Source organism: Sinocyclocheilus anshuiensis, unplaced genomic scaffold (assembly GCF_001515605.1).
Source record: "Sinocyclocheilus anshuiensis isolate Anshui unplaced genomic scaffold, SAMN03320099.WGS_v1.1 scaffold2525, whole genome shotgun sequence".
Taxonomy (NCBI): domain Eukaryota; kingdom Metazoa; phylum Chordata; class Actinopteri; order Cypriniformes; family Cyprinidae; genus Sinocyclocheilus; species Sinocyclocheilus anshuiensis.
In genome coordinates, this window is record NW_015548191.1 from 50,857 (window position 1) to 65,860 (window position 15,004).

General features: G+C 41.3%; 2 protein-coding genes across 2 annotated transcripts in view; both read right to left on the reverse strand.

Annotated features, from left to right (window-relative positions):
* Positions 1 to 1,872: 1,872 nt before the first annotated feature.
* On the reverse strand, positions 1,873 to 4,764 carry LOC107705063 (homeobox protein Nkx-3.2-like). Its single transcript, XM_016508194.1, has 2 exons — positions 4,228 to 4,764; positions 1,873 to 3,116 (listed from the first exon to the last, which is right to left on the reverse strand). Exons 1-2 carry the CDS (start codon positions 4,529 to 4,531, stop codon positions 2,704 to 2,706), a joined length of 717 nt encoding a protein of 238 aa, XP_016363680.1. The 5' UTR covers positions 4,532 to 4,764; the 3' UTR covers positions 1,873 to 2,703.
* Positions 4,765 to 10,014: 5,250 nt separating this feature from the next.
* The window catches only part of LOC107705061 (biorientation of chromosomes in cell division protein 1-like 1), a 25,271-nt gene continuing 20,281 nt past the window's right edge, over positions 10,015 to 15,004 (reverse strand). Inside the window, exons 22-25 of the mRNA XM_016508191.1 lie at positions 14,828 to 14,897; positions 14,613 to 14,715; positions 14,464 to 14,538; positions 10,015 to 10,613 (exon numbers count right to left, since the gene is read on the reverse strand). Coding sequence (XP_016363677.1) covers positions 10,514 to 10,613; positions 14,464 to 14,538; positions 14,613 to 14,715; positions 14,828 to 14,897 — 348 coding nt within the window. The 3' untranslated portion in view covers positions 10,015 to 10,513. The remainder of the gene's footprint in view (positions 10,614 to 14,463; positions 14,539 to 14,612; positions 14,716 to 14,827; positions 14,898 to 15,004) is intronic.

Consider the following 15,004-nt stretch of genomic DNA (forward strand, 5'->3'; position numbering starts at 1 on the left):
TGTGTGTGTGTGTGTGAGTGTGTGTGTGTGTGTGTGCTTGTGATCGTTTCAATGCCAATAGAATTTGGAGTGGCAAAATGAAGCTCCATCTGCGAATGATTTCCAGATCAGCTCCAGCGAGCCCGTTTGTGCTCGAGACTAAGCTGCTCTCTTCTCTCTTTTTTCTCGGTCATTACACACATTTTCCCGGAAAGTTGAACCGTCGGACTCGCTGCGTTTATGCTGAAGAACCCGAAACACATACACGCTTAAGGAAAACGCTGTGTTAAGAATGGTATTGTGCTTTTTTTTTAACTCTACCGAAACTGCTGGAGTTGCTCCATGTGGGCCTCATAATAACCTCTCGTTGGCATCAATGGATTCAAAACCAACAGCAAGGCATTAATGTCAAATATTCCTCACATTTCCCAGCATTCGTCGTAAATCTGTCATTATTTCACACATTAAAACTGCCAACAAAGATGAATTGTGATGAATATTCGGTGTTTTTAAAGCGATATAAAGCGCTCACACAGGCTTCCATATACATTTCTAGAGTTATTTCTGTTCAAATCGCATGCATTTAAAATGTAGCCGGTTGACACACTATTTTGTATTGACAAATATGATTTTACTGGCGTTTGGCATATCCGCAGAAAGGGTTAATTATTAGTTAATTTGATTGTTTTTGGCATTTCTCCTCACAAAACTCTAATTTGAGCCCAAAGACTAAAATGACACAATGTCAACAGCTCGGGTATATCTGATGTTAACCGCGCCGTCACTCTTTGCACATGAAATAAAATGCCATGGTGCTCAGAAAGCACAGGTGTGAGTGTGCATTTCACCTCTCCATCCATCAGAACAGATCCTGAGAGACCAGCTCATCTTCATCCTGATTCACATGCGAGTTAAACAGAGAATCAGTGCTGCAGTTATAGTCTTACTGTTTGAAGAGTGATGGAGAGCTGCTTGTCTTTTCATTTCTAGCTTGCAAGAAAACAGCACAGAGCAGTATTCGAAGAATCGCATCTGTCGGATTTATTATTGAACGGACGCTTAAAGCATATCTTGCATAAGGACGTTCATTCTACTAATCACTCAGTTCCGAGAATAATTCGGTATGTCAGAATAACCACCGTAAACAAAGCGAAATGCAAGCTATGCTACTATTTTTATTGAAGTAGAATTCATACATTTATATACACAAATGTTAAATAGAATTAGCTCTGTAATTATAGTCAAGGGTAGCCTATTATGTAATGAGTTGAGGCTTGTTCTGATCATAAAACAAAGCGTTTGAAACGCCCGACAAAACATTAAATCATAACCCCGATATTATTAGTGTCAGAATTATTATTTTTGAACAGGGCGGTGATGGCTGTACAGTTTGATTTTATTGTTTGCACTGTTTATAATCTCAATGGCTTTATTGCTGTTGCGAATTTCAGTAATTTTATTATGTATTTGTCTCCAATACATATCGACGAGGCTAAAATGCGTCACCTAAATGTGGACAGAAGCTTTATATGTTGATCTGAAATATGGATTCAACTTTAAAGCACATGCACATGCATGCATCAAAACACTCGGTCGCAGATACGGTTTTGCTCAGAGGATTAGTTTTTGCATAGAATTTACATTGTTTCTAAATGTGGATTTAACGATTATTTTGTGACTCTTCTTTGCTGTTTAGTGTCAGGCTTACACTGTAATTGAATGACTCCAGTGGGCTCATGTCACGGGTCATTAATTTCATGCTTTTACTTTGAGGACTGGCAGCTCATAAAATGCGAGAAACACGACTGAAATTATGCTTCATACGTTTTAATGTTTGATTTCTTTTTCATTAAACAAAACACGTTACACAGATATGAATACATACAAGTCGAGTAAACGCTGAGACTTCACTGCTCACTTACTGAGTCCAACAAACCAGTATTTTGCTAACATTTTGCAGTGTGGGGGAAAGTGACAGTCTGTTACCGATAGCACGAAACGCGCAGAGTAACGACATCAAGTGCTGTTTTCCAACCAGAAGAAAGATTTTTTGATAAAAACCGACATATTTTCCATACATTCTGAAACAAAATCCTAATGGTGTTTTATAGGCAGTAAAACTCATATAGTAGCCTACTTGTCAGAAAAAAAAGTCAGTTTCGGCCCGAATTCGAATGCGGTTCTGTGAATAAATCTCCCGGTTTTGGCTCCTCGGTCGGTGGGCTCCAGAATCATCACTGAGGGTGCTTCTCAAATTAATGAGGGTGCTCTAACCTTAATATATCTATAAAGGTTTTAATAAAGGTGCCGTCCATTGCTATGGCGCAAAAAGCTGTTTACAATGTCTAAAAATCACTCTTAATTCATCGCGATCTCACACAGTTGAAGTTCTCTACGCTGCACAATGAGTCTCGTTACACTTCGTTATAATGAACACAAAAGCTCCGCGATTTGAGCGGTGAGTGCGTTCGAACATAAACGCCTCTGATTGGCTGTTGGGTTCAAGAAATCAACAGATATGTGTGTGATCGGCTGCATTGCATAACGCCGCAAACCATAACACACTGGATAGTTTGCCCAAATCTGCGATGAAATGCCATTAATGCAGCTTTAACTGAGCGTGCTATTGATTTCGTTTGAGCACCCTCCAGCACCCCGTAGAACCGGGCCTGGTGTGTTCAGTTAACGAATGTCTTTAGTAGAATAAATAGTGTAGTCCCGGCGTCACTGGCTTCCCGTGCATGCGGAGGACAGGCTCCAGGCGGGAAGGCAGTATGTGTAGGGGTAGTAATAGGAGAGCAGCGGCGGACGGAGCAGGTCTCCGGGGCTGTACTGCCGCCGGTCGTCGCGCACCAGCACCTTCACCGCCACTTTCTTCGCCGCCGGGGCCGAGGCCAGCAGATCGGCGGCCATCTGGCGTCGCTTGGTTTTGTACCGTCGGTTCTGGAACCAGATCTTGACCTGCGTCTCGGTGAGCTTGAGAGAGGCGGCGAGGTCCGCGCGCTCCGGGCCCGACAGATAGCGCTGATGATTGAAGCGCCGCTCGAGCTCGAACACCTGCGCGTGAGAGAACGCGGCGCGAGAGCGCTTCTTCCGCTGCTTGGGCTGATCTCTGCTCTCCTCGCCGGCCGTACAGCCTGGAAAACAATCCCAAACGCTTTACTGGCGTTGAATGCATGCGCTATTTTGTATAACTGTCTCTGACGTTCATAAGAATAGAATAGAATAGATATAGAATAATAGAATACCATGGTATTACCATGTGCGCGATAAACAAAAAAGTATATTATACTTAGAAAAAAAAGTGCATGGTAGAGCCATTTTTTGACTTGGAACCTTGACGTTTATACCTTTCTCTAACGTTTTTGAAAGCATGCGCTTTTTTGTACAATTGCCTCCAAAGTAGCTACACAATAGAACACCATGGTATTAGCACATGTGCGATAAACATAAAAGTCTATTATACTTAGAAAAAAAAGTGCATGGCAGTGCCATTTTTGACATTCAATATAGGCTACATACACGCGTTTATATACACATTTCTCCGATGTCGTTTTTTAAAGCATGCGCTTTTTGTACAATTGCCTCTAAAGTACACAGGCCTAACTAAAATACCATATTAGCACATGTGCGATAAACAAAAAAAGTCTACTATACTTAGATGCCATTTTTTTTACATGGAACCTTGATGCTATATACATATAGGCCAGCACGTTCATAAACATATACATATTTCTCCGATAACCTCTTTGAAAGCATTCGCTTTTTGTACAATTGCCTCTAAAGTAGCTACATAATAGAACACCACGGTATTAGCACATGTGCGATAAACAAAAAAGTCTGTTAGTCTATGCTTAGAAAAAAGGTGCATGGGAGTGCTATTTTTTATTTATTTTTGACATTGAACCGTGACACTATATACACGCTTATATACATATACACCTTTCTCCGGTAACGTTTTTGAAAGCATGCGCTTTTTGTACAATTGCCTCCAAAGTAGCTACATAATAGAACACCACGGTATTAGCACATGTGCGATAAACATATTATACTTAATTACTGTTATACTTAAAATAAATAAATAAACGTGCTTGGTACCATATTCTGCGCGGTTCCATAATACTACACGTTCTCTCTGATGAAGTTCAGTTCTTGAACCATTGGCTCCACCATCCAACATCTGGAGCTCACGTATTTCCAAACTCAAATCAAACTTCTGAAGTGCCAAAGTTTGAGTAGTTTACTCACCGGACACGCAGCGCTCCGCCGCCCTGCACTCCGGATCCGTGTCGTCCGCTAAATCTGCGTCTTTTTCGGGCTTTGCGTCGGTTTGCGCTTTACTGTCGTTGTCCTCGCTCAGCCCGGAGTCCGAGTCGTAGTTCTTGTGCTCTCTCTCGTCGCTTCTGTCCGGTGCATCCATTTCATCGAAGATTTTCCAACAAGCGTTTTTTGAGAAACAAACATCCAGATCGTTCAAATGTCGAGACTCCTCTTTTCGGTTCAGAATGGCTTGAATGGAGAACGGCATCAGAGAGTTGCTGCGCACAGCCATGTTAAGCAGGAGAAGTCACTGTTGATTATAAAGCAGCGGGGTTAGGCGCTCCAGATCCGGATCAGATGGAGATTGAGCCCCGCGGCGGCAGATCGGTCGCATCGCGGCCCGCGTGAAGCGAGTTTTTCTGGATGCGCATCACGTCGCCAGAACACGAGTGTGAACGAACACAGCGCTACAATCCGCTTCACCTGCGGCTGACCCTCGGCGCACTCCCATTGGCCAGCCACACAGCGCTTCCAACTTCTGATTGGCTGCGTGGAGCTTCCACGTATTTCAGAACACCCAGAAGCCTAACCCGTTAACCCTTAAACACCCGACGAGACATGCTGCCCTGAATGAAAAGATATCAGTGACCCTTTAAAATGACAGAGACGACTAAATGCGAGTTGATGAAACAGTAGGCCTGCCGCACGAACAGACGCAAAAAAACTGCGCAAACGCAAGACGGGTTTTTAACGCGATTACCGAAGACGCAATCCACTGCACATTCACAAGGAGCAAAATAAGGGCAACTCTATAATATTCAGTGTTCAGTAACATCACATACATCTGGTTTATGCCTGATTTTATTCTCAGGTCACTCGGATCAAATGGATTCACACTTGTAAGTATCATATATCAAGTTCATATATTTTACGAATTCATTTCTGGCGCTCCGGTCGTGTTTGTGGCCTTGTGTCATTTAATATATGGCGAATTATTTGTAGCTTTTGATTAATAATTTTTTATTTGATTATGAAAAGCACTGACACGATCAAACCGCATATGAGTTTTAACAGATTTCGTTAATTCTACAAAAACAAAGTCGCTAATTAAAAATAAGATTAAAATGTTTCTTCGACTCCGCGTCACATTTAAACAAGTTTTTGGCTTTTAAAATTAATTAGGCATAAAAACGGTACCAGAAAAATATGAATTAGCTATATGCGACTCTTGTCTTAGTTTCCCATTTATCAGCAACAGCATTAGTTGTTATAATAATAATAATAAATCGGATATAGTAATAAACAAACATTGTTTTTCTTCTCTTGATTCTTATTTTTGATGCAGCAGACTTTCCTCAAATACTGCATAAATAAGGAAGTGTCACATTAAATAATTTCTTATTGTGATATCTGACATTCTGGTTTAGATTAATATATATAAGCTATGGTATTATATTGTGAACGTTTACGACATAAATTAGCAGTAGTTTAAATAGTAATTTATTATGTTACGGCTATCTGTAAATTATTAACTGAGGTTAATGTAGCCTATTTAATAAACCAATCCGCGTTGTTGAGCGTTGATGGGAAATTATCAAATGTAATGCAAATAACTCTAATTCCTTTTTAATGGAATTACTGACTTTAAGCGTCATACTGTTATTTCTCGCGTTGTGAAGTTCCAGTTTAGCCTAAATTAGATTTATACATTAAAGTAAAACTATGTTTATCAATCTCTCTAATCTACCTAATCGCACTGCGAATACATTTAAAGTCGTTTTCTATCGGGGTTTTCTTCTAATCCGGTATAATGGTTTTTACCAAAGCGTCAGAAGAGAAAATACAGATTCTGCTGCTTTATTCACGAAATAGCCTATTAAAAATAACGGCTGACATTTAATATAAAACGATCAAATAATACAATATATTACCATGAAATATGTACACTGGAAAAAAATGATACTAGCTTTTTTAAGGTAAGTAGTTGCAAACAATTTATTTTAGCTACATTTAATAAAAAAAAATAATTTTGAAAGTTAGTCAGCTAAATTTGTTTATTTAAATGCAGCTAAAATAAATGGATTGCAACCGCTTACCTTACAAAAATTAGTAAATTGAATGAATCATGTTATTCAGTGTAATATAAGTAGCCACTTTTACAGTTAATAGTTAAACTTTCAGCAGTTAAACTACTAGATGAATTCAGAGGCTGATATTGAGAATAAAGCACATTATTTAGCTACACGCTGCACACACATTTAAAGCTGACGGAAGTAGTATTATCCCTCGCACAAGGCTCTTGAAATGTTATGCGGTTAACATTATGTTCAGAAATGATTTTCTCAGTAAATATCAGTAAGAGTGCTGAACTCTCCATCTAGCGGCCGCTGAATGAAGGCGTCAGGCGCACAACAACGACGCACGAAAACATTGCATTTATTTGACATGTCTGAAATAAAGTCTCAAAGTCAAAGGGGGTGCATGTAGTCAAAAATGTTTATTAGCAAATGTCCCTGCAGCACAAAAGCAGTCTTAAGTCGCTGAGGTATATTTGTAGCAATAGCCAACAATACATTGTATGGGTCAAAATTATACATTTTTCTTTTATGCCAAAAATCATTAGGATATTAAGTAAAGATCATGTTCCATGAAGATATTTTGTAAATGTCCTACCGTAAATATATCAAAACTTAATTTTTGATTAGTAATATGCATTGCTAAGAACTTCATTTGAACAACTTTAAAGACGATTTTCTCAATATTTAGATTTTTTTTTATTTTGCACCCTCAGATTCCAGATGTTCAAATATTGTGCTATCCTAACAAACCATACATCAATGGAAAGCTTATTTATTCAGCTTTCAGATTATGTATACATCTCAACCCTTATGACTGGTTTTGTGCTCCAGGGTCACGTGTCGGCAAAAGTGAGTTAATCTGACAAAACTATGACCTCAATGGGAAAATGATTCATAAATAAAGTAATAATGCATGTGCAAGTTCGTGTTGGTCTGTAGTCATTATAATTAATATTATTTACATAGACCTGTGTGTGTGTGATACGACTGTCAAATGAGTTTTAACAGTATCTGACAGACCTGTGTGAGAAAGCTTGATGAATAAGCAGCAGCATGCAGGACTCGACGGGAAAAGACATTCATGAAAGAATGGCGTGACCCGGATGACAGCATCTCCGCCTTCATGCCAGTATGAAAGCCCTTCTGTCTTACTCTGTTTCCTGCCAAATAAAACTCATGCACGGCGATTTAAAGCTCCATCTCGTCCGGATGCGTCCGCCTCGGTCCCTCATTGCTTCTGACAGCGGCTCCTCGCGCAACACGAGCGACACGCGGAGACACCGGGGACTCAAGATGCTTGTTACCATGGAAACGGAAAAAGCCCTCATTCACAGAGAGACACCTGCGGGATGCAGAAGTTCAGACCCGCATCAAGAAACCTTACTCGCCTGCTTTGATTCGCAAAACAACAAAAATCGGAAAAGTTCAATCTCTGAACTGCTTAGCTATAAGGTGCGGTCGCGTGCAGCGTTCTTCGGCGAATTCTCGCAGACATTTCAATAGGAACCTATGCATTTGGGAATGTCCCGTAGCAGCGAAACTTTTCCACATGCACATTTCGCTTTGGGTTCAATTGCTCATTAGAACTGGCCTCACTGACCAACAGAAAAGAAAAAGGTTTGAAAGTGCATCATACATCGCTGCACAGTTACACAATAGACTTCAGCCACAGACAATTTCGTTAATGTGACCACAATTTTAGACAAGCATACGGTGCATTAAGATCTTGGGAAGTTTGTATTTACAAGTTGGGAAGAAGTTATTACGACTGCTTAAATTTGATCGGACGTGCAGCTTTTTGTGCATCAAGCTCAAAACGATTTTTGTAACTTTACATCTATAAAATGATGAATAAAGATTCGAATTCTGTAAGTTTATTCATTGTTTTGTCGCTATTGTGCAGAAGCCTTCTATCATATGTTGTACACACGGCTTACTTTATTATAAACATATTTAAAAATCGTTTGGAAATTCTATAAGCTTTTATCAGTTTTCAACCCGATCTCATGAAAGTGTGTATCAATAGCACGAGCAGCCCGTTTCGATTTGGCGTAGTTTACACACAGAGATCGACTTTGGCGTGCATATGATACGCATTGAGCAGGATTAGGGGTGTGGGGTTAGATGCGCATCATATGCACGCCAAAGTCAATCTCTGCGTATAACACCACGATTTTCTGTTTTTATTTGGCGTACTATTTATACGCATTTTCATGAGACCGGGCTGCTCGGAAAATAGGTTTAAAAGAAAATCCAGTTTTCTGAATTTGACCCTCATGACTGGTTTTGTGGTCCAGGGTCACAAATACGATCTTTCCGACACCACCAACATATCCCTTACTGCAGAACCCCAGACAAACTCAGCTCAGATGGTAATGTGGTGAAACAGAGCAAACTAATGAGGGCAGAGAACTGAACACTAAGCACGAGCCAATCAATCAATTAACATTACTACAGCAATATCAAATAATACTCGTTCTTATAGTGCATGAAACTCTGTTCATCTGTTATGCCGTGGTTACTGTTGTTTCTTCTTCAAATGCTGTTTCTCTTGCGCTGTAGTTCTGTATCGGCTAATGTTACCGTGTCAGTAAAGCACTAGGCTAGATTCAGCTGAACATAGAAACTAGGAGACCACAGACAACACGCTTCTGTTTGAACATGGCGCCACCTCGTGGAAAACCACAGGTACTACAACGAAAAAAATAAAAGTTAAAAATCCACATAAATATTAGATAGAAATATATGAATTTTAACCAGAAACATTTGAAAGTGAGTGAATTCTCGCATTGCAGATGTTTTTGACATTGTTTAATGCATGATATTTGTTTTGTGTATATATTTTCCTGCCAATTAGGAAAGACACACCTGTAAAAAGTTCTTAATTTTTTAATCTCAGAGGCTTTCTTTGTTAAATAAAGTTAAAAAATAAAGAAACAAATACATTATAAATAAATAATAAAGAGCTTTCTAATTAGTGTCATTATAGTTTATTTATCCTTTATTAATTTATATACTACACTTTTTTTCTTTTCTCTACCAAAATTAAGTGCCAATGGAGCAAAAAAACCAAAAACCTAAATTCGAAGTTAGAAGATTATTTTTCTGACCCCATTGGCAGATGTTTTTGTTTTAAGCAAAAACTCAATTCATTTTGATTCATTTTTCAGAAAACCATCATACAAAAACCTAAATTCGAAGTTAGAACAAGATTATTTTTCTGACCCCATTGGCAGATGTTTTTGTTTTAAGCAAAAACTCAATTCATTTTGATTCATTTTTCAGAAAACCATCATGTCATTCTGCTTCTCCAGTAAATGCTTCTTGGTTTTAGAATGTTTAGGTATTTGTGCTGGAAAACAAGACAGAATCACTGAAGAACAACAACATCATTTTGTTTTGCATTATATAAGGGATCAATTTTTAATTAAGCACAACCGCTAAGGTTTTTTTTTTGCCATATTTTGATCACTTCTGTAGACCCTGGTTTTGTGTTTGAGGGAGAGCTGGCAGAATGATAATACTAGTTAATGCCGAGTTTAAAAATGACCTGCAAATGAAGGAAATAACTGAATGGAACATCTAAAGAGATCATATTCAGCCTCCTACTGGAACAAATGAGAACGTCTGTAAAAACACACACAGCTGTTTCCTGCTGCACTCGATTAAAACGGCCAATAATAAATGAGCGATGGAATAAATCCATCTGGATTATCAGGTTCGTTCTCTTAAGGTTCCTCTGGTAAACCAAGCCTGGCACCAGAACCTTCAACTAAATGCCAAAAACCTTACAGACTTCTCATATACTGGTGATTTATATCCATTTTAACAATGAAGGTAATAACTGAACCATAAAATAAAAAGACTTGCACAAAACAAAATATAAAAAAAACACCTCAGATTGGATCAGAGCAATATTGGGGTTTATAATAAAAAGGTAAAAATATAAAATGAAAAATACTGACATCCACCGAATGAGCATCTCTGACACACACACACACACACACACACACACAGTTTCTCAGTCAACACTGGGATGAGTTTACACACACAGCAGCTCTTCTTCATCAGTCTTCATTCGCCTGCAGATCTCCATCATGTTGATTCTCAGCTGCTCTGATTCAGATTCATTTCCCAACACTCTGACCTAAAAACTACTGCTAACGATGAACTCGAGGAGATCAAGCAGAGACTCATCATCGTTTGGCTCTTTTTGAAGGCGGCTCGTCAGATTTCTGTCCTCCACGTGTGCGAGGAAGAGCAGGACTGGAGTCACGCTTGCGTCCCCTCGCCGATCTGAGACACACACACACACACACACACACACACACATTTTTAAATTTTTTTTTTTACATTTTTAACAAACCTATTGTTAAAGAACGCACATGACTTGTTCTTTAATTTCCAGTGTGACGATTGAACAGTAAGTGATTTTTAACATCTTTTTTGACTCATTATTAGATCAGATTCACATTCAGGCATTTTTACACAAAATTTAGTCAAAATGCAACATCTGTATTCACAAGCAGATAACTGAAAGCCACTCACTGAATTAAATATGAAGCATAAAAAGGTCATGTGACAGTGCAGCAAACTACTGTTTGAACAACTTAAATGAGATAAATTGATACAGTACTATAACTGTAATATAATGAGCAAGAAAAAAACAATTAGATAAATAAACATAACAGTACTACAAAAAAGAAAAAAAAAAATATTTTTTTAAATTAGATAAACAAAACGGTTCCCTATTGATACTTCACTCGTCCTGCGTCTGCTAAGACGCTTTGGGGAAAACTCCTTTTTCTCCGATGACTGAAGCCTTTCAATAACGCAGTGTAACTGCACGGCTATTGGTTCGTGCAGTGAATAAAAAACGAACCAATGTGCGACAAAGCCCGCCAGAATGGGCGGGGCCATCTGGCTGTATAATCGGGCATTTTGCCGTAGGATCCTCAAATTCTTCTCCTTCAGCGACGGCTGCTAGATCTTCACTCTACGAGACTACGAAGCCTTCGCCGTGATCAAGCCTCGCAGCGGATTGAGAGACCTCTTCCTGCTCTGCCATCTTCGCCGCTTCACGCCGCCTTCGCGCCTGCAGCAGCGATGGTCTCCGGTTCCCTGCCGCCATCCAGCGACATTAAAAGAGCAAATTTCAGAGCAAATTTCCGGCGTTATTTTAAATGCCGCACCATTACTGTCGCTCGTGCAGGGCTCCCCTGCACGCCGCTGAAGGTCACGGCGAGTGTTTCATGCTTGGGCGCCGCCCACGCTGAAGCAGCACTCATTGAGACGGAATGTCCTCATTGCGAGGATATGAGTCTCGCCTTTCTGCGCTCGCGGAAAGCTTTCTACACAACCAGCCGCTGTTAGAGTGAGTAAAATAAAACACAAACATTTTCAAAAAGAGAGCCAATTTCCTCTTCCACTCATTCCGAGCGTCAGGTCCCCATTAGGCGGCCCACCGCTTGAACCAATCCAATCCCCCAAGGCCATCCCCGGAGTGTCAGACTGGGTTATGGGGATAATAAAACAGTTATACACTCCAATTCGCTCGAAGACCCCCACGATTCAGCGGCGTGGTCTCCACCTCGGTTCGGAGAAAGGATGCACATGTCCTACGCGCCGAGGTGATACATTTGCTGGCAAAAGGGGCCGTAGAAACGGTTCCCCCAGCCGAGAGCGAGTCAGGCTTCTACAGCCGTTACTAAGAAGGATGGCGGCCTAAGGTCCATCCTCGATCTCAGGCACTTGAATCGCGCCCTCATGAGACGGCTGTTCAGGATGATTATATTGAAATAGATCCTCTCACAAGTATGCCCAGGGGACTGGTTCTTTTTACTGGACCTGAAAGACGCATACTTTCACATCCAGATAGACCCCGTCACAGACGATTCGCCTTCGAGGGAGTGGCGTATGAGTACACAGTCCTTCCCCTTTGGACTGTCCCTAGCTCCTTGCACTTTTACGAAGTGCATGGATGCGGCTCTTCCCCCGCTGAGACAGACAGAAATTCGCATTCTGTATTACCTCGACGACTGGCTCATTCTGGCCCAGTCAGAGGACGAGCTACTATATTACAGATCCCTCCTCCTCAGCCACCTAGAATGCCTGGGACTCAGGGTCAATTTTGCCAAGAGCGCACTGTTCCCCAGCCAATGGATATTGTTCCTGGACAAAGTTTTAGACTGAGCCCAAATGAGGGCGATAGCTGCGCCAGAACGTGCGCTGGCCATTCAGCAGCTCGCTGCCTCATTCAAAGTTGGAGCCTTCCACGCTCAAGGTCTATGTAGCAGCCATAGCAGCCTCTCACGCTCCTATAGCTGGCCAATCGGTGGGCAGGAACAACTTAGTTGTTCATTTTCTGAAGGGGTCTAGAAGGCTCAACCCACCTCACCCCATCACCGTCCCTACATGGGATCTGCCCACGGTGTTGAGGGCTCTGAAGAGCCCTCCATTTGAGCCGCTACAGTCCATTGACCTTCGTCCCCTGATGCTTAAGACCGCTCTGCTACTAGCGTTAGCATCGGTAAAGCGTATGGGAGATCTGTAGGTGCTATCTGTGAGCCCCACCTGCCTCGAATTCGGGCCCAAAGACTCTAAAGTCGTCCCGAAACCAAGGCATGGTTACATACCTAAAGTGCTCTCTACTCCATTCAGAGCACAGGTAATAACTATCGGCGCTTCCTCCTTCGGAGCAAGACCAAGAGTTGAATTTACTCTGCCCCGTCAGGGCGTTGAAAGTCTATGTTGAGCGCTCCACCCCATTCAGGCAGTCGGATCACCTATTTATATGCTTCAGTGGACGCACCAAGGGTTCTCCGGTCACGAAGCAGAGACTTTCCAAATGGATAATTGACACTATTATGCTAGCATACTCTTCTTTGGGCCTTCAATGCTCCATGGGAATAAGAGCCCACTCAACTAGAGGCGTTGCCTCTTCCTGGGCCTGGTCTAGCAGAGATGTGTCCATTGCAGAGATTTGTGCGGCGGACGGCTGGGCCTCGCAGTCCACATTTGCCAGGTTTTATAATCTGGATATCCCGGCCTTACAGGCTCGGGTCCTTTCTGCATAAACAGGGCACTCTGTCATATGACAAAACTAGTGCTTGGCGTTTGCCTTCTTCATGTACGCTCTTGGCCCTCACTTAGTTCCGAAGCTGTACTAAATTATCTTGGGACAATTATGCAAGGCTGGGCTGACCACTGTGAGTTTGGCCCTACAGACTCCTGCGGGGCTTCCCTGCAAAATACTTGATATTTTGAATGCAGTGCTTCATTTAGCAAGAGATGTGAGGCATTTTGCATTTTGTGTCTGCAATTCTTGGTTTTTTATTCACTGCACAAACCAATGGCCGTGCAGTTACATTGCATTATTGAAAGGCTTCAGTCATCAGAGAAAAAGGAGTTTTCCCCAAAGCGTCTTAGTAGATGCAGTACTCGTTCCGTATCTCAGGGAACCGAGGTTACGTTAGTAACCGAGTACGCTCTATAATGCATAAGAAAAAATGTAAATAATTACAGTTTTTTCAACTGCTTACACACAAAATCTTTACTTGTCACACAGTTTCTGAAACTGACACACAAACAGCAGAAGCACACACCAAATCTGCAAGTCTTTGACTCAGTTTTCAATTTCATAAAGCACTTTTTACAAAACACAACACACAATTCTCTGTGTAACACACAAAAATCTAACAGGAATTAATATTATGGCAAAGGTGTTTGCAAATATTACAAAACTAGTGCTTGGCGTTTGCCTTCTTCATGTACGCTCTTGGCCCTCACTTAGTTCCGAAGCTGTACTAAATTATCTTGGGACAATTATGCAAGGCTGGGCTGACCACTGTGAGTTTGGCCCTACAGACTCCTGCGGGGCTTCCCTGCAAAATACTTGATATTTTGAATGCAGTGCTTCATTTAGCAAGAGATGTGAGGCATTTTGCATTTTGTGTCTGCAATTCTTGGATTTGTGTGTAAAGTTTGGAAAAAAAAGAGGCAAAGTGTTGAAAATGTGTGTAAGCAGCTGAAAAAAACTGTAAATACAGTAACAGTACTATAATGAGGCTCTATATAAGCAGATAGTGTGCAGTACACTAGTATTCATTCTGAACTATGCCAAACAGTATTTCTCAGATGTACAGACCGTGTGCTTGGGGAGCTTTCCTCTTTCCCGCTGAGTTTACTGACAGCTCGAGTGGACGGTTTGCTGGGTTTATTCCTGAAAAAAAACCCAGAGAAATGAGTCTGGATTGACTGAGCCATGAGCATCGCAGCATCAGACGTCTGCCGTACTTCTCTGCCTCCAGACGAGACGCGGCGCGCGTCGTCGCTCTGCTTTGGGTCTCTTCTTCATCATCCTCTTTTTCTCCGTCTCTTTTCTCTGATGCTCCTGTATCTGTGAATCAGACGAACAGACTGAAAATCCTCTAGAGCAGCGGTTTTCAAACTGAATTTTTTTTATTGTAATCAAAAACTAGAATAAAATAAAATTAATTGGGTCTACACACCCGAGTCGTCTGTGGCAGAGGATGTTTTGGAGGGTCGTCCGCGGCGGGCAGGTTTTTGCTGCCGGTCCTCCTGAACACACAGACACACAGACAGACAGACAGACAGACAGACAGACAGACAGACAGACACACACACAGACACACACACACACAGACACACACACAGACACACACACA